General features: G+C 39.1%; 2 protein-coding genes across 3 annotated transcripts; both read right to left on the reverse strand.

Moving 5' to 3' along the window:
* Window positions 1–2677: 2677 nt before the first annotated feature.
* Window positions 2678–15925, reverse strand: LOC146367982 (uncharacterized). Its single transcript, XM_084913259.1, has 3 exons — window positions 15643–15925; window positions 9525–9679; window positions 2678–9438 (listed from the first exon to the last, which is right to left on the reverse strand). Exon 3 carries the CDS (start codon window positions 9434–9436, stop codon window positions 8195–8197), a length of 1242 nt encoding a protein of 413 aa, XP_084769385.1. The 5' UTR covers window positions 9437–9438; window positions 9525–9679; window positions 15643–15925; the 3' UTR covers window positions 2678–8194.
* A 480-nt stretch (window positions 15926–16405) lies between these two features.
* Window positions 16406–19388, reverse strand: LOC146367983 (uncharacterized). 2 transcript variants are annotated; one of them, XM_084913287.1, is made up of 3 exons: window positions 19206–19386; window positions 18296–18483; window positions 16406–18050 (listed from the first exon to the last, which is right to left on the reverse strand). In XM_084913287.1, the coding sequence occupies exons 2-3, from the start codon at window positions 18453–18455 to the stop codon at window positions 17461–17463; spliced, it is 750 nt and encodes a 249-aa protein (XP_084769413.1). In that variant the 5' UTR covers window positions 18456–18483; window positions 19206–19386; the 3' UTR covers window positions 16406–17460. The 2 variants fall into 2 exon arrangements, with proteins under 2 accessions (XP_084769413.1, XP_084769414.1); XM_084913288.1 differs by lacking the exon at window positions 18296–18483 and having other exon boundaries at window positions 19206–19388.
* Between the last annotated feature and the right edge of the window lie 76 nt (window positions 19389–19464).

Raw genomic sequence — 19464 nt, forward strand, 5'->3', positions numbered from 1 at the left:
TAACACCTTAGTTTTATTACTTGGGAACCTGCAGCCTAAGTGAAACACACCTACAGTTACAGACTGCATGAAACATCTCTTTTTAAGCTCACATAACAGGCTTGAGTGATCAGCAATCAAGTTATTATTCAGTAAAACCTTCCCGTAAAAGTTATAATCTATAAGGTTCTCAGTCAACACAAAAGTGTTAATAATTATTGTGTTAATTCCTCCTGTTAGAGCTGAGCTGACTTAAATATTTTTAAAAAGTTAAATTATTCTTACAGCTGTCATTTATTCTAAAAAAAAAGAAAAGAAAAAGAAAAAGAAAAATAATAATTAATGATACACAAAAGCAAAAAACAAAACAAAAGACAAAAAAAAAAAATCTAGTGTTGTATCACATTAAGCAAACAGAAACACTAAATTATTACATGTCAGAGGCAGTTGGGCTTAAAAAATATATTTTATTTATATACAAATTATACATACCTGTATAGGGCAGCAAGGTGTCATGGTGATTAGCACTGTTAGCTCACAACAAGAAAGTCTGAATCCAGCATCTGTCCGAGGCCTTTCTATGTGGAGTTTGCAAGTCCGAAAACGTGGAGTTAGTGGGGTTAGGTTAACTGGTGACTCTAAATGGCCCATAGGTGTGACTTTGAGTGTGAATGGTTGTCTGTCTCTCTGTGTTAGCCCTGTGACAGACGGACGACCTGTCCAGGTGTACCCCGCCTCTCACCCTGTGCCAGCTCCAGTCCCCCCATGACCCTGAAGTGGAGAAGTGAAAGAGGATAGATCGATGGATAATCTATATAAATTTAGATTTTTAATGAAACTTGTACGCAAACAATTGGACTGCAGCTTCTTCTAAACTATGTATAATTTATCACACTCAGGAATGCATTTTTTATAAGAGCAGACTTTATAATAATCGTGTATTATGTTACATAATGAAGTCATTACAGCTCATATTGGATTGTAATCTCTGCAGGGGAATAGCTCTTTATATGACTTCTAAATATTTAGAATTGAGGATTTATTTTATGATCAAGACTGCCATCTGTTTTATAAATGTATCCATTTTATATGCGTATTTGTCAGGATTCTATCAGCTGTGTCAGTTTTACTGTTTGGTGATGTATTTATTACCTTTATTGACTTGCTTCGTCTAGTTAACCGTAAGGCTGAATTATGCTTTAAAAAATTGCATGTTAAATTTTAACATGCAAAAAAATTAACATGCAAATGTTGTTGCACAATTGCACAAACCTGCTGTTGTTTTCTAATCATTTGTTCTTATTTCCACCTATGTTTCACATATGGCTACCTTCATACTCTACAATTACATATGCACATATAAAGAAACCTGTACTTTCTTGGGTTTTTGGGCTTTGTCACTTATGACTTTCTCCTCATAAAATGTGTTGACTTTGTCTTATGTAACAATAACAAATTACACATAATAAAAATGTGCCTTTTTAAGCTATATGTAATACTATTCAGACTGCTGTATGTGCCTTTTCTTTTCAAATAAGGTTTACTTACATATGTAAAGTAGAAAGCAATATTTAAGTGAAAACGCACTGCACACTTTTTCTGTCGACATGCCTTTTTCTGATGTAACACAAATAAGTACTTTGGACCCGCTATCTCAGCATCCTGCCACAGAAAATCAAACAGAGTGCATACAGATTGATTGCTCAGCAGAGGCCGCTAGGTGCGTAGACTGTGTTATTTACTGGTGACTGTGATAGCAGCAGTCTAAACATCAGAGCTGTCAGAGGTGTCCATCCCTCCAGTCTCCGTCCTTTGTAACTGGTTGCTGTGCTTAGCTCACTTGTTTGTTTTTCACATAGTTACAGCTCCTCACTGTAAATCAGACTCTTCTTTTCCAGCCCTGCTTTGGACACTGGCTCTGTTTGCTCACCTCTGAGTGGACATTTATGAGGCCATGTATCCTCCACTGGAGCCTGGATCAGGAATCACTGTGGACTTCCCCATTCCCAGCCTGAATCCGAGTCTCACAGTGTTTACATTTTTATTTGCACTGATTTTTGTTTTACTAGGAGATTTTTTAAAATAAACATCCACGCTAAAAATGATGAACTAATCTCAATTCCTGACACTAGGTGGCATTATTGTAATGTGCAGCATGGCTCTCAGCCTCAGCCCTTAGGCCTGTATTTACTTCATAAACAGAGACACCCAGAGGCTCCTTTATTGACAGAAAACAATCAAAGGAACATCTGAGATATTTAACACTTTGTTTGGATTTTATGTCAAAACTCTCTCTTTATTACTGGTTCCAGAAATGTTAGAAGTCTTGCTTTTTACTTTGCTTCCCTCGTGAGTATCAAACTGACACACAATGGTTCGTCTGTGATCTTGATCTATAGATGAAACACACGCCCAGATTAGCATCCATGGATACTCAGACAACTGTTTCAGCCTAGTCATTTCGTGCCTTTGGCTACTGATTGTGGCTAAGATCTCTGCGAATGGCACTTCCATGCTGATCATTTTGGTAACCCAATGCTGTAATTACAACTTCCCACGGTGAGTGAAATTAGAGCTCAAAAGAGGGATTTCAGGTAGCTGGGGTCAGCCTGGGTCATTGCCAGGGCAGAAAGGGGAACATAGAAAAAGATTAGGAGTCTGTTTTCAGAGATACTGAACACAAATACTTAAAGGCAAGCTTTTATTTCTCTGTCAACAATATTAAAGTGTATACACAATCAACACAGTGCATCTTCCTGTATAAATGTGGTTAAAAAAATCAGTGCTTTTATTACATACAGTATTGCCATTTTACATCTGAATGATTACTAATGATTCAGCGATACTGAAGACATTACGGGGTGTCAAATATGTAGCTAATGGCACAAAATCTGTCTGCAGCATTTGCAAAGTGTTAACATTACAGAGAATCAGGACACAATTTTGTCTCAGGCAGATATCTGACTCATTGTCAATTTTACAGCATTTTTACTGAAAAAACAACAACATTACACTTAGCCTGTCACCACAAAAACAAGACAACGTAGTTTGTTTTTCTTTCCTTTACAACAGTAGCCTTTCTTAATGACAGTAGACTGACTAATTATAAAAAACAAACAAACAACAAAAAATCCCAAGCCTTGACTTATATTTGACACATTTAAGACATCTCAGGCTGTTTATCAACTGTTTTATGAATTGATAGTTTATTAGTTTTCTTTTCTTTCTTTTTTTTTTTTTTTTTAAATCTTTGTTCAAAGACAATAAAACATATACAATGATTCTGCTGGTCCGGACTTAAGATTAAACTAGCCTACATAGCCTATTAACTAAGATGTCTAACAAGCTTTTTAGGCTAACAAACAGTTTGTCAAACAAAGCTCGTTTATGTTAAAATGAAGGAGGGTTATAAAGTTTGATTACTTTTTTAAATATTTGGATTCCATGTATCCTATTATTTAATTTTGGCAAGGTTAATTTCCCAGCAGGACTAAATTTAATCAAATTCAAATATATTTAGTCTAAAAAAAGTGTGCCTATTGAAATGTATTTGACACTTAGCAATAGCACAACACAAATGTCCAGTAATTTAGAATGTAATTTTAGAAACATGTAAACCTTTGGACTTGTAGGTATTTATACTGTTAAAAGTATAGTTAAGGTAGTGAAGTTTGAAAGTTGGCGCTTTTTTATGCCTCTCCCAAAATTTCAAAAGTTAGCATGTTTGCTAACTAGCAAGCAAATTAACCAAATATATGATTACTTTACAACTTTAGAATGTGAGTTTACAGGTTACAATAATAAAAAAAAAAGGTTAATAGTACATTCACCGTAGCTTTCTACTGTTTTTTAAAATGCTAATCCTGAATGTTATCAGTGTGGTTTAGCTAAAGTTATCTTACATATATAAAGCTTTGGCTAAACTTTAAACAAAACAAAACTGTGGAGACCACATCATAAGAGACTACTTCATTCATTCTAAATTAAAAACACACTGTTTCATATATGAGGTAAGGTTTACTTATTGCTAACTTTACATGTAGCCTTAGCCTCACTCTTTTTATGCATTTTTTGTATACACCATACACATTTTTTTACATTAGTCATTTCAATTAATATTGAGAAACCATAGACAATATTTTATTTTTACCAGTTCATGAAGTAAGTTTATTATTAGCTAAAATTCATTTGAATCTCAATGTTGCTTCAATGTAATTTGCGAAATAATCAAAACAAATGTGTTTTTTTATATACAAGGAAACACATAAGAAAGACAGTAAGTTAAAAAAAAAAAACAACTAAAAAAATGTTTATTAATTGAATCTAAATTATAGAATTTGATTTAAACTTTTAAAATGTGGTGAAATTCAGCAAAAGTCTCTGTCACACGGGCTTAGGTGACTTAGGAACTGTACCAAAAACCTTCTTGTGATTGCTTTGGCTACTAGCAGGTTGCTAAAGTTTGCATTAAAGACAGACTTCACTGCAAACCCTTGCCATCCAACTACCAGTTGTTAGTGAAGATTGAAGAAGTGTAACGTAAAATAGGGACTGGAGAATGTTCATCTTCACGGAAAAAGTGTGTCATACGACTGAAACTAACAGGCTTGAACACACAAAACTTCACTTTGAAAGCAAAATGTCTCAGTTTCCAGTTTGCGTTGCAGACTTCACAGTTCTACAACACTTAGTGAGGAGTTGGCAAATGTTTGCAGACAAGTTAGAATGTTCCATGCAAACTACAGGCAATCACAGCAATCTGTTGGCAATCAAAGTAATCACAAAGAGGTTTTTGGTGCAGCACTATATACCTCTGTCTGATTAATTTTATCCAACAACACCCAGGAAGCACTTGCCAACTATTCAGGAAGAAAATGTTTTTCCTTAGCAACCTCTTGCTAGGTCCCCAACCAGTCTCCAGGGCTGTGTGACTAGAGCTTAGACTCCAGGAAATGTCTTGTCTTTAGTGGTGGGGATAAAGACAAGACATTCAACAGAGTACAACCCGACTCTAACAATATGCTAACTTGTGTATAATTTTTGCATGTTTGGCCAGATGAAGGTACCGAAACTACGTGGTTAGTTTTAGGAAAAGACTGTGGATTGGGTTAAAATACTACATTTACGACTATCACAGGATAAATGAGGCAAATTGTGTCCATATTTACAAACAAGCAGATCACATTTCATGGCTATTTCACAAATTGTGAAATTAAATTTTGTCAGCAGGTTATTCAGTCAGAAATAAAGTCCAGTACAAAACTGCTGCCAATGTAAACCTATGACAAAAATATAAAGCTTGACAGGCACTGAAATAATAACCAGAGAATAACATCTAAAATGCACAGAACTGTACATCAGTGGCATGTAGCTGTATGTCCCTTTTACATTAACATAACAACAAGCTGTTTTGTGCATCAACTGTCTTTGCATTTGTCTTTTGACCGAAGAGCACTTGGCAACCTTACAATGTTGATATATAAAGCTTAAACGGAAAATATGTGAAAACTCATCTGGAAAACACAGATCAGTTTTTTTCAATTGCAGGAAGTTCCACACCCTTTGCTGCACCCTCAGTATTTCACTGAACAAAAAAACCAATTAGTCTGCGAAACCAGCAATTGTGAGAGCGAGACATCCGTCTGTTTTCCACATCTTTGATATGAATCGAGTGTCCTACACTGTCACAATAACCCTGCTGTGCACTGTTTTCTTTCTTGCAGGTCTCAGCTCCACTTTACCGAACAAGCACTGCTTAGATTTTTATCTTAAACCAGCATTTAGGCCCAACCGCCATGGCCTTTTTCAAACTCTCTGCACATTTCAGTGTGTGACGCAAAGCAAGCGTCGTCATGTTGTCTATCCTTCCTTAACAATGAAAGACACATAAAATTAGATTTGTCATCTTAGCTTTACATTCTACATTTAGCTCTAAATTAACTACGAACATAGCGGTGGGATTAGTCATTGTTCAGCACCTATATTTCTGGTTGTGCAGCTTAATCAGGAATCCTCTTGTGTTCGGTACAACAAGTCGAACAGGAATGGCCGGAACAACGACAGTTGTGTGAGGTAAAGAAAAGTAGACAGAAAAGGCTGCTGTACTTAGCAGTTAAAAATATGTCCTCGTTCCTTGTCTTTAAAACGACATTAAATGCACACTGCACTGGACTCAGTATTAAACAGAATAAATCTATTTCAGCGTTTTTCCATAAGCGAAAAAAAAAGAAAAAAGGAAAATCAGGCCTCCCTTTTGAGCCGTCACTGCGTTCCTTGGGTCCCACAGGAAAAGCTCCAGATTAAATCACTTCCTCACACATTGTGATACTGTGGAGGCTGGACCACACTGTCCCTGTAACTAGTTAATGCATTGTTTTGATTTGGCTGTTGTTTTTTTTACATACTAATTGGAAATTTGGGGAAATACATTTATTTTTCTACCCAGTTATAGACTGATAAAGCTCCCTGATCTGTGTGTTACGTATGGAGACAGAGGTAAAGGAGCATTGTTCTTCCTAGGACTGAGGGCTTCTGGACTGAGATCTCAGATGTAGTATATCCACCTGATTATCACTAGATATAATTTAACTTAATGTTATTTTTTATGCTAGGATATAAGAAGTTTTACGAAGGAGCATAAAAGTTTTTTACTTGCATTCCTGACCAGAAAATTTAATTTTGATGTTTGAATGTTATGTTTGATTCATTTCTGGCCTCTCACTGAAGTCCAGTATACTGTCTCAAATTCAAGTATGAAAAATTTAGTTCAGTGAATTCAGTTATTTTCAGTTGTAAACAAGTCTTTGAAAGATTTCTGAAATATTTGTGTTTTCTTAGTTTTTTGACAGGTGGTCTAAGAAATTTGTAAGGTACTCTATGTTGGATGCTTGTAGTAAAAGCCAAAGGTCTAAATTGTGTGTATAAAGCCTGTGAGCCAAAAACCCAGGCTTCATTCTGCTTTTAGCATTTGTTTTTCTCTTTTGTTTCTCCTCTAGGTGCTGTATAAATGTCATATAGAGTGGGTAATCGTAATATGGTCTAAGCTCACAGCTATAGCTGCGAGCACAAAAGCCTCACTCACCCGCTGTTCAAATCTGCTCCTTCTACAGGGCAGCCAATCAGAAGAAACTTGGCTTAAAGGGAGATAAAAAAAAGTCTTGTTTCAGACATAGAAGAGCTGACCAACATAACAGGTCTTCTTTCGAAGAAGGGCAAACAGCTATCTGGCTTTGCCCAGGTTAGACATCAACATACTAGCACCTTAAAAAGGCCCAGTCAAACCAGAATACTGAAAACATTAAATTTGTATACATTTAGTTACCCAAAGCAAGCCAACACAACAGTGCTGGTTTTGAAAGAAACCAAATTAGTGTAAAGTAGATGTTTTTCTGTGGGTTAAGAACAGGCGCATCAGTGTCGGCTGCATTTGACTTACAGGAAGTCCTTCACTGCTAATTTAAACTGCACTGTTATCAATGCCACCTGTGCTTCTCCACCTATGACAAGTCAACATCTCCACTGTAAAAAACAAACAAACATGTATTTCTGCCTCTGATCACTGACACTAATACATGTATGAATTTATTTCTAAATAAGTTTTGGACTAGCATTAGCATCTTCATGTTAGCGCTTCCCTATTAGATGTAAAACTGTTACCAAACCTCCAAAACGAATTACAGAAATCTTGGTATTTCCAGGCTTTTAAACTTAAAAACGTAACTTTATTTATTCCAGACACAGAAGCAGAAATAAAAAACTTCCAAAATACCATGGCGCGAGCATGCATCGAAGCCATGACAGATTTGTCATTCATTGAGCTACACTGTTGTTTCTGCTTAGCTTTAGTTTCTGCATTTATCAGATAGGGCAGTACAGACGGAGTAGGCCCTGCTGTATCTTTATGCTATGGGAGGCTAACTTCTGGAAACTTCCTGTGCATTATGACACAAGTATATGACTATTTTAACGAAAACTCTTTTCAGAGATTTGAGAGAATCAAGTGGATCAGTTGCCAAACCAACTGAGACTAGGTGGTTCTGCTCTGATGAAATAAAAAAGAAGACAGACAAAAACACAAAGAAGGACAGAAACCTGTAGTAACTTTGGCAGGAATATCTTAAGACCTCATCATGCAGGAAGTTGGTTTGAAGGCACCATGTGAATGCCACAAATATTCTAATAAAGATTTTTTCAAAGCATTTCCTGTAATGCTGATCTATTCTTTGGTGGAAGATGATGTCGCCACATTCTCGTACTCGCCATGGTCCGAATCCTCCAGTTCGATACCTGGCACCAGGTTGTAGTACTCGGTTGACTGAGTCATGTAAGCTTTCTCCCTGTCAGCTGAGTCTTTCATCACTTCTGTGACACTCACCGTGTCCAGCTCTGTATTATTCGCCCCATCAGGCTCCTGGGAGCCTTGCCTCTCCTCTGTGGAGCTGGAGCGGAATGAGGTGACTCGGGGAAGAGACTCTACTGAGCCCAGCTTGATCTCCACTTCTTCATAGATGTCCCTGGTGCTGCCCAGGAGGGCGGATGCTGGGCGAAGCAGCAGCTGGTTCTTCAGGATCCCCTCTCCAGCTTTACCCTGCTCAGCCGCTGAAGGCTGCTGTTTGCTGCGATGCTTCTGGCCGTTGGAGCTGGAACTGTGAGGCCTCTTTTTTGAGCTGCTGAAAGTAGGCACTTCTTTTTTCTTCCTCGTCCTCCCACAGCACCAGCAGAGCAGCAAGGTGGACAGGACGAGGAGGGGAAGGACAATGAAGAGCGCTGTGAGGCCGGCTGGCTGACACGCATCGGTAACCTTCACCGACAACACAGTCCTGCCGGCCAGGTGCCAGGGAGAGAAGCAGGTCATGTTCCAAAGCAGATCCTGCAGTTTGATGGTGCGATTAGCCTCCCTTCTTGCCTCCAGGCCTTCCAGTAACAAGCAAGAGCAGTCCCAGCGGTTCCCATCCAGCTCCAACTTTTGAAGCCTCGGATTCTCCAATATAGAGCTAGGAAGGAAATTTAGCTGGTTTTCTTGTAGAAACAACTTCTGGAGGTTGTTAGAGTCCTTTAGAAAGTCCCCAGGAAGCTCCTGAAGTAAGTTTCCAGCCAGATCCAGCTCCTTCAGACTGGGCTGTCTCCCCAGAAACCCACTTGGTAACATTTTTAGTCTATTATGACTCAAATAGACCTTCTGCAATGCAGAGGCCCCAGAAGCCTCTTCGCCACTGATATCGAGAGAGCTGATATTACAGTTGGAGAGATCCAGGGTCACTATGTTTGTTTCATTGGTAAACACAGACCAGTCCACACGGGTGAAAGCAGATCCAGAGTAGTTCAGGCAGCACACATCAGCAGGAACCTTGGAGGGAAACTGGGACAAAATGGTGGCTGCTGGACAAACACATCCAACAGCAAGTCCTGTCTTCACTAGCAATATGAAAATCAGCTGGAGACTCCACTGGAAAACCATCTCTGAAACAGAAAAAACTGTTAAACCAAGCACAGAAAACATGACTTCATCACTACATATTGGTGCTCTGTCTCTTACTCCACCCTACCTGCTTCCTTGTCTCTAGGAAGGGATCCACTTTATGTTGGCTAACAGAGCTGGAATTATAGTTGTAAACCTAGCAGCTCCTCTGAGGACTCCAGGTTGCTGTGAGGATCGCAGGAGTTGGCATGGTGACGCGAATCACTGGGGATCAGTTGCTAGCTGTGAGAGAGGAAACAGATGCTTCTATGACTCTCACATGAAAGTAATCTCTTAACTGGCAGATGGGAGTTACACATGCATGAGTGGAGTGAAAAACTGGACTCTAATCTGAGAAGAAGGTTATCTACACAGACTTAGACCCCCTCAAATCTGGACCTATGTCTCACTTTAATGCCAACATGTCAATAAACTTGCTCTTTGAAACAACATCCAGCATTTTGGTGTTTATGGTTGAAGTTGATTTAACTGTGTGTTTGTGTAAACCTGCTTGTAATAATTTACTTTGTAAGGTAAATACAGTAGTACTTAATAGTTGAGTTTAAGCCTGAATTTTTGTTTAAATAATTATAATGAATTATAATGCCAGTCAGAAACTCCCAAGCTTATTAGCATGCCTTGTAAAAAGTGATATACAACTAAAGTATAAAACTGTAGTTAGAAAATTGCTTGAAAGAAAGTCTTCACGTGTGATGCAATCTACCAAATGCACAGTGTACAGGATGTACACGCTTTATACATGGAGATAAAAATGATGCTGAGGTTCATTATGGTCACAAAAATGCAGCAGGGTTTCCCACAGATTCTGAGTCTATTTGTGGAAGTTGGGGCCGAGCATGTGTGTGTGTGCGCTCGACGGAGGCACATGCACACTTCTTAAGTAAATAAACTGAAAAGACTACTTGGTGACAAATAAATAATAGATTAATAAAAGCAGCAGTTTGTGAGCATGAACTCTGTGGACATGAGCTGCACTTGCTCAAGGCAGCTTTGATTCACAGTAACTGTACCTGTAACTTGTACCATACAGAGTTTATATAAACCATGCAGATAAATATAAATAGCATCCATAGCAGATTTTAGCTATTCCTGTTTACAACATTTCTTGGAGCGAAAAATCTTTCTGTGCAATCAGCGAGCTGAATATTTTTACTTCCAGATGTAGAAGAGTCTGTGGGGATTCTTCAGAACAACAGTAAGTGCTTTTAAATGACCTTCTGGTGCATTTAAACTTTGCTGGTTAATTTATTTTAGGAAAAACAAATGGTTAGCTCAGTGAATATATGCTCTTAATGTCTGTGTAGGGCACAAACTGGACTTAAAAATAACTTCAACAGCAAAATACAAATGTGCTATTTTTATCCATAAATATAAACTTTATTTTGTAGCGTCTGGACAGGTTCATTTTGAAAATGTACGGGAATAAACAATTTCACAGCATGTGTAGTAAAAAACGAAGATGACTCAGAGGATGGTACCCAAAATGTCTTATTTCACTGTAATTTCACTCCATCGTAATTACTTTAAACTCAGGTTTCATCCCTGCCGTGTGTCTGGCTGGGAGAACGTGACACGACAATATTTTGGAAAACCTGCACTTGGAGACACAAATAAACTAATTGCTGGTCACTTCCTAAAACTCACATGTGTACTGTGACGCCGCCTGAACATAAAAGCGCATGTGGTCGGCATAAAGAAGGCCTTTCTTTTCCAAATGACTTACATGTGAAGCGGGCAGGATGACACCAGCCGGGACGGAGACTGTGTTTGTTTCGCCCACCAAAAAAAGGAATGCGATAAATTATCAAACAAAAAAGCAAGACCCAGACGGTCTGCCTGTAGACCTCATGTAACCATGGCAACCAACATTTGAAACCAACTTAAGGTAGGGACGGACTTATCCCAAATAACCTTCACACAACTAAAAGTCACATGGTAACAACTGGCAACTAGTTACTACTGTTTCTTCCTGGGTTCAAACCTGAGCAGGGACCTTCTGGGTAGAGTGTGCATGTGATCCCCGTGACTTTTATCTCAACTTATTGTTGCTCTTTGCTCACAAGCTCAAAATCTATTAGTTGTTCCTTGTACAAGACCAGGGGGTTAGGGCCTTGCAGTCTGTGACTCCAAGGCTCTGGAACAGATTATGACTCCAACTCTGTTTAGCTGACTGAAACTTTTCTGTTTAATCAGGCTTTTTAATTTGTTTTGTTTTCATTTAACATGGTTCTCGTCTTATATTAATTGTGTTTTAATTCTTGTACGTGCTTTGTGACTTTTATGCCTGTGAAATGTGCTACAGAAATAAACTTTACTTACTTTGGATCCCTGGTTTCTCCTACCCCGCCTATCTCGGCTCAGGACACTCTCACCAAAGAGATTCCTTAACTCAGCCAAACTCCAGATGCCAGAATTAAACAAGTGATAGAGAATTTATCTGAAACCTTCTAAAACAGGGGTCCCCAATCCCAGTCCACAAGGGCCGGTGTCCCTGCAGGTTTTAGATCTCACCCTGGGTCAACACACCTGAATCACATGATTAGTTCATTACCAGGCCTCTGGAGAACTTCAAGACACGTTGAGAAGGTAATTTATCCATTAAAATCAGCTGTGATGGATCAAGGACACATCTAAAACCTGCAGGGACAGCGGCCCTCGTGGACTGGGATTGGGGACCCCTGTAATCTAAAATAAGAACATTTGTTTTTCTTCTAAGCTGTTCTCTGGATTTTGGACCTTTGTTTGGGGAAAACAAGACACAAATCTTCAAGTCTCAGAAAGCTCAATGTATTTTAACTATTTTGATGTCTTATATCAAAAAGGGTTATATATTGAACCCACTCTATATAGCGACAGCACTCTCTGATAGCAGTGCGCTCCCAAGCAGCGAAATGCAAATCATTAAAACTGCTCATGAACAGGTTGCTGTGTTTGCCGTTTGTTCCTCTTTTCATTTTCTCTTTGCAAATGTGGATAACCGTGTTCTGACTGGGAATATTCTGTGTGAATGTGTTCTAAATAATTTAGATTGTTTTGTTTACTGGTTCCATTTATCATACTTGTTCTAAATGATTAAATACATTCTGGAAGAAATAAAAAGGGGGGCCTTGAACGGGCCTTTGATGTGTCAGTGGGATGTGTCCCAGCCAAAGAGGCTTGCCTTGAATCGTGCAGTCTCAGAGGCTCTACTGCCAACATCCTGGAGTTGGACAACACAATTCCCAAACCAGAACCAACCAGACATGTCTATAATTCCTGGTTTACTCAAGTGTAGCGTTTTTAATAATTTTCTCAGACTCTTCCAGATCGTGAGTGTGCTCCTCTGTAAAACCAAATGTTCTCCTGGACATAAAAGAGGCACAAATGGCTTTTTTTCAACCTTGACTTAAAATATCAGCACAGCAGCAAGGCTCCTGAACAAATGCAGGAAGTGAGCGTCAGTGGAGAGAAATAATCTGCCTTGAGCTGATATCTGCCGCTTGTAGAGATGATCTAACATTTCTAGTATGAGTATGAGGGAGGATGAGATATGGTCGGTATGAAGGAGGCTGTATATGTTAAAGGGAAAGTCTGTATTAAATTGGATCTTATTGCACTTCTGACAGTGAAAACAGCTTCATAGAGAGTATAACAGCTTTAATTGTGTATTTTAATCGTCACTTTAGACTAAAACTAAATTCTTTAATATTAGCATGAAGTGACTTTGAGTAAAACACATCCTTTACAGGGAATAGCTGATTTTTCCCAGCTGAGCCAAGCTGTTAATGTGAACTAGAAGCTTAGAAACGATACAGCACTGCAGGATCTTTTAATGATATCTGCTACATTAAAAAAAAAGTTTGACCAAGATCCAGACCGAATGACACATTTTACAGTTGAAAAACCATTAACCTTGTTATTGTTCTCTGTAACAATAAAGTACTATCCCTTAATAAACCTGATCCAGTGTGGCTGCACTGTTATAACTTCTTAATAATTTTCCAACAGATACATCTGCACTCGGCTACTGATATACTGGTCTAGCTTTAGCTGTCATATTGGACGTAATGGCTGGTATGGCAACAGAGGAACAGTCACTGGAGACGAGTTTCTGGACACCTGATAAATGTAAAGTCATTTACATCATTCTTGTTTTGGTTTGGTTTGTGCAAACTCCTGAGACAAATATCTGTCCTCTTTAGCAGCTACGTGCTCCAGTGTGTTCACCAGCTGGTTTCTAACTTTGTGTCTGCAGTTTGGTGCAAAGCCAGCAGTCCACAGACAGTTTACATAGCTTTTTAACACTCAGGAGAACAGTGAGAGTGAACCAACGCTGGCCAGAAAACAAAAGATGAGCTGAAAGACACTAAAAGTGAGGGGTGAAAACAGTTATATCAGTCATTTGCTCCTTCTGCCCTGAGCATTCCTGGGATGACGTACAGGCATGTTTCCACTTCAGAGGAATAAAATCTGAATAAAATATGATCACTTCCATCTCCATATTTTTATTTTCTCATATTTATTCAGGATGAATCTGGGAACTTGATGGTCTCCCTGCTGGAAACTAAACATCTAAATCTGTTGCAGAGTACTGAACATGTGACATTCACTTGTGCTGGGATGCTGATTAGTTGATATATGGAGTAAAACGTCAATAAAGGGGACTTATCATTCTCTATAATTCTTTTTTTTTTTTTTTTTACTATACCGAGGCTCAATACAGCTCCTTGGTTCTGAAACAAGTCATTCCCTTTAAGGCAAATTGCTTCTGATTGGCTGCTCTTCACAAACAGAAGGTTTCACAGCAGGCAGTTGGTGCTTCTGACCTCACAGCCAGATCATTGTTTGGGTGGATGACTATATTATTATTATACAGAGCCAAGAGCAGGAAAAACTGTCTTTAAAAACACTGAGCTTTTTGGCTCACAGGCATAATACTTACACTTACTCTGACATCAGTTTTTAACACTCCGCTAATGTTTAATATTACAATCCAGTCTTCTAATCGTATATGTATGACAGAAACAGACAGAGAGCACGTTAGGTCCAGATTAAAAAGCAGACATTTATTGATAAATCCTCAAAAAATACGGAACCAAGACAGCAATCACCAATTTAAGATCTACCAGTGGATGTTCATATGTCATCATTTGAACAGAGCCTGTATAGTGCTCTGTTTATTTATAATATGCACCATTTCATTTGCATGTTGCACAGCCCTGTGAGAAATCTTTGTTCTAACTGATGGCTATCAAGACCCAGGAACATCCCTCTGAACACGGAAAAGGAAAAATGTGTGAAGGAAATAATTTGCCTGGAGTTGGACACTTTGGTTCAAATGTTCACACCCGAGTAGGAGCCAAATCTGGACAGCTCTTGTATATGTGCAACTAAGTTCATGCAGTCGCTCGTTAAGATAACTGCATGTCTGAAATGTCAAACTCCCATCTCACCCTGATAACAGGGGCAGTGAAAAGGTTATAGGGTCCCTGCTGAGCAGCATCTGACTGACCTGCCTTGTTTGAGGTGTCAGTCAGTTTATGTCCAGTATTCAGTGCAAACATTAGCTGATGAGCTGATCTTTGGATTCTGACACTACACACAAACATAAGTCACTTACTGACCTTTGCAGATCTTCTGAGTTACGCCTTTAAGAGGATTTAAATCTGGAGAACAAGGATGATCTCACTGACCAGCAATGTGAGTTGCTACATCCTCTCTGGGAGCAGAGCTTCCTCTGAAATAACGGACTCCATTCTCCTTCATTTGAGCAGAAAATATCTGAGCTAAATTAGAGCTACAGCTGACCACACACGGGGTGGGGGGTGGTGGGGGGGTGATTTGGGGGCTTATTGTGTAAAATTTTAATTTTCCAAACTCAGTACTGTTAAATATACAAATGTAATTCAATAATTACCAAAATCAAACTAATTAAATATTCTAAACACTTGTTTGGTGTATGGTCGACTTTCTGAATGTGATTGGATAGCACTGGGTCACATAAGTCCGTGACCACCTGCAGTGCTTAAATCTGGCCACTGTTCACCATAAAAACACATTAAAAGCGTTATTCTACGACTCGGACCTAAACAAAGTGGCTATAATTGAAAAAACAAAACAAAACACCGGAACACCTCCTAAAAGTTAAGTGAAGGTGCGTTTTGACGCACAAACACGCAGTCCATATTTAAAAACCATCACCTTACCTGCGATGTCAGCTACAGGCGTGTTGCGCTGAAACCCTGATGGACGACTCGAACATCACGCACAGCCACGGCAGCAGCTCCTCTCTCCTCTCTGCATCCCATCAAGTGGTCCGTCTGGAGGGCTTCCCCTCTTCCAGCGAATCCGGGGGCGCGTCTTCCTCCGCGAGGAGTGTGGAAACACAGCCTCCTGGTTGTGTGAGGGAGTGTATCTTTGTGTGGGTGTTAATAAAGTTAATCCTTACACAATGTGACCCTTTAGTTGGTTGAAGACGAGAGATTGAACCCTCGCACCGGGCAAAGTTTAACTGAAGCCACTGAAGGTGTGTGATGTAGCATTGCGCCACCTCTTGGTTGAAGTCGTTTTCAACATTTCACCGACTCAGGATCGCATGAATCCAGTGTTGGCGTATTTTAAATAATAAAAAGCAGGTAAATATAAACTTGAATTCTAGCAAAATTTAGTAAAAATTGAGTGCATATGTTGTATTGGTTATTTCATGCACTGAAAACAGCTGAATGTGGCTGAGAAAAATGTCTGACTCGTATAATCCACAACCCACAGGTGCTGTTCCAACAGTAAATAATCAGAATCAGAACACTTTATTAATCCCAGAGGGAATTATATAAAGAACTATTAATATCAAAAAATAATTAAAGTCACAAGTAAACACACTTGTCACCTTAGCAGAGGTACAGATACTTTGGCAAGAGTTGAATCAACGATTCAACTTTATTACTCAAGTAAAAGTGAAGGAGTATAGCCTCTGAAATATAGGCATTTATTAAAGTCAGACTTATATACTGGAAGATTCAAAAATTCATCTTAGAAACTTCTGATTGTTCCAAGTCCCAGTAATTGTGGCAGTTTGAAAAAGATTTAATAAAGGTTTCATAAAATAACAGTCAAATTTCAGATGAGAGAAGAAGAAAAACAAACTAAATGAAAGTGGCTTACTGCAGAGTGCAGTTACTGCACTTGTGTTCATTATGGACCGATTTCTGACAGAAATGTTACACACTACAAATTCATTCCCTCACTCACTTAAAAATAAATAAAATACTGATCGTCTCGATACCCCTTGTATTGTGGCTCTCCTGCTTTGAAAGGGAAACTGCAAATACATGACTGCAACTACAAAGATATGCATGGGCCAGCTTCACTGATGCTCTGCTCCAGAGTTAGAGTTAGAGTTTTTTTAGGACTTCTGCCTCGGCCTAAACCAACACACTCTAAAAATTTGATCACCTGTTCCTGAGACGTAAGGCTGATAACTTTCCAGAATTTTTTTTTCTCTATTCTGAATATTGACACATTTAATCTGGTTTCCCTTTTAAGTGAAATTTTATAAGACTTGGTACATAAATATTTCAGGTATTGTCAAAATTTTGTGATCTTTGACCACCGAAAAATTCACTTGAACACTCAGTTTCAGGCAATCTTCTATACTTTTGGATCTGTATGATGCCAGTGAGAGTGGATATCCCAAATATGATCATCTCAGCCACAAAGAAGCTCCATCCACCTGCTGTTCAAACCTTATGCTTGTGATAGGCAACCAATCAGAAGAGGTTACATGGAGGCAGAGGAGACCTAAAATCATTTGGAACTGTGAACCAAACAAAGCTCCTTTAATAAAGTGCAAAAAATATGTTGAATTCCCTCTAAACAAGAAATTATAATATAAAGACCAAAATATAATCAATTCAGTGTGGAATACATATGTGTCAGCAAATCTTCTACTATGTTTTTCTCCACATACTGTCAATGATCCACTGTACAGCCCCCACTGTTGTTCTGAGGCAGCTCAGTTGTCCAAGTCACACATGAATGCCTTTTGGGAAGTCAAAGAGGCCATAAGCTTTACTAACACTTTTGCTTTTACTATGAGATGCAGCTTCAATGTCTGATTGGTTTCCATGTTTTCTTTGTATGTGCACCAATAAGTTCTTTTTGTAGAGAACGACGGCGCAGTGAGGGCACTTCACTGACTTTAAATACATCACACGTGAAGAGAGCAGCTCTGTGGCTTCAGACTGTGCCGCCTCGGCAGGTGGTTTACAGGCATCTGGAGGGGGAGCTGAGTTTGGCTGACAGGATGGCGGAGTGTCAACAGGTGACACAAGTGTGTAACAATGGTCTGACATTACAGAGCCCTCTCCAGCTGATGTGGGAAGGTTACGCTCCAAAGGAGGCTGCGCTGACCTCTGCTGGGGAGCACAGGGAGTGAAAAAGGATGATGACGATGGTGCCCCGATTTCTGCCGAAGGTGGCACTGTATCACATGTGTTTCGACATCCAGTTACGTGTAATGTCATATCCTCTTTGCGCATGATTGTTTTCTCGCAGTGCGGGCAGTGGTAATGACCTGTGTCTCGGCAAGGCAGGTTGCATCTGCAAATGTTTGTATCTGCAAGGGACAGCCATACATCACAGTTAGGAATTTAGCTGTCCAGCTGTGATTTTACTCAGTGATGCGATGGCATAAATATTTAAAAATCATGTTCCTTTCAAAGTAACTCTAGCTTTCTTCTAAAGCTGATCTACTGACTCCAAATCAGAGTTGGTAAGAGTAAGTAAAACTGTTGACCTTTAAATGTATGGTAAATGCAATCAAAAGAAGCCCACATTTATTTCCTCTTGTCATCACCTTACCTTGGAAATAAACTGCATTTTTGATGTGGGACTCCAGATGTCTGCACATGGTCTTTGCACGTGTGGTGGTGAATTTGGGACACAGAGGGCAGCCCAGCTGTAAAGCGTTCCCAGTTGTACTCTTTAACTGGCATCCAGTCTTAATTATGGATGGATGCATCCTTCATCATATTTTTATTTACTTTTTCCTTTATACAAAAATAAAACATATATGATAATGGATGGATGCATCTGGAAAACAGTTTTTTATTATCATTATTACTTGTTCTACGTGGTTATTTTATAAAATATGAAACAATAAACTACACAGCCCACATTAGGAGCCGGTTTCCAGGACAGTGACTAGGTTAAATGCCAACCGTCTCCTTACACGTTGTTAGGCTTGTCAACTGCAAGGGTCACTGTAAGCTCCAGGAGTCACAATCTTAAAAATGAGCTATATGTAAGAATTTATTTTAAAGCTGATTCAAAAAGAAACAATTTTGCTACCAAATGCAGTTTATTATCCAAAATATGTTTTCTGCCTCTCTGACAAATAAAAATCATCATCAACCAGTTATTCTATTACCAGACTGAACAATGAACAATAACACACACACACACACACACACACACACACACACAGAACCTTCAAATTCACACTAATATAACAAAACCCCGTCAAACCAGTAAACATTTAAAGTGTCTATCAATTCGGATAAAGTATTCAAGAACCTTTTTCTACACCAATCAGCTGTGACCAATAAAGGAAGTTCTGGTCTGCGCATGCGTGATTATCTCAAGCGCTGACAGCTAAAAACAAACACTCGCTTTGACAGGTTTAACACTTTAAGAGTGTGCAGACTGTCACACACTGGATTCTTCGGTATGTTCAAGTTTAATGTAACGTAACTTTAGAAAATATTCTTACCGCTGTGAGAAAACAAAAACAGATGCATACGGACCTCCGCGACAGTTACCTTCACAGGTTGCAGGAAATTACGTGACTGCTCATGGGCAACTTTACTTCCTCGTCTTTAGGTTTACTGTGGTTAGACTAAAGGTGCAAGTCGCCCCCTACTGTAGTAGACGGTAACGTCGTCATTACAGTATATTTTGAATATTAGACCTGGTTTCTATATATTTAATTGAAGCCCTTTGAGCTATCAGCTTCTGTTCCCGGACCTGCC

This window comes from Perissodus microlepis, chromosome 18 (assembly GCF_051167445.1).
Source record: "Perissodus microlepis isolate ML-2025 ecotype Zambia chromosome 18, ASM5116744v1, whole genome shotgun sequence".
Taxonomy (NCBI): domain Eukaryota; kingdom Metazoa; phylum Chordata; class Actinopteri; order Cichliformes; family Cichlidae; genus Perissodus; species Perissodus microlepis.

Coding starts and splice junctions, on each gene's coding strand:
- LOC146367983 (XM_084913287.1), bottom strand. CDS start 18,455: ATGCATCCATCCATAATTAAGACTGGATGCCAGTTAAAGAGTACAACT. Junction 18,051..18,295: donor AAATGCAGTTTATTTCCAAG/GTAAGGTGATGA, acceptor TGTCCCTTGCAG/ATACAAACATTTGCAGATGC.
- LOC146367982 (XM_084913259.1), bottom strand. CDS start 9,436: ATGGTTTTCCAGTGGAGTCTCCAGCTGATTTTCATATTGCTAGTGAAG.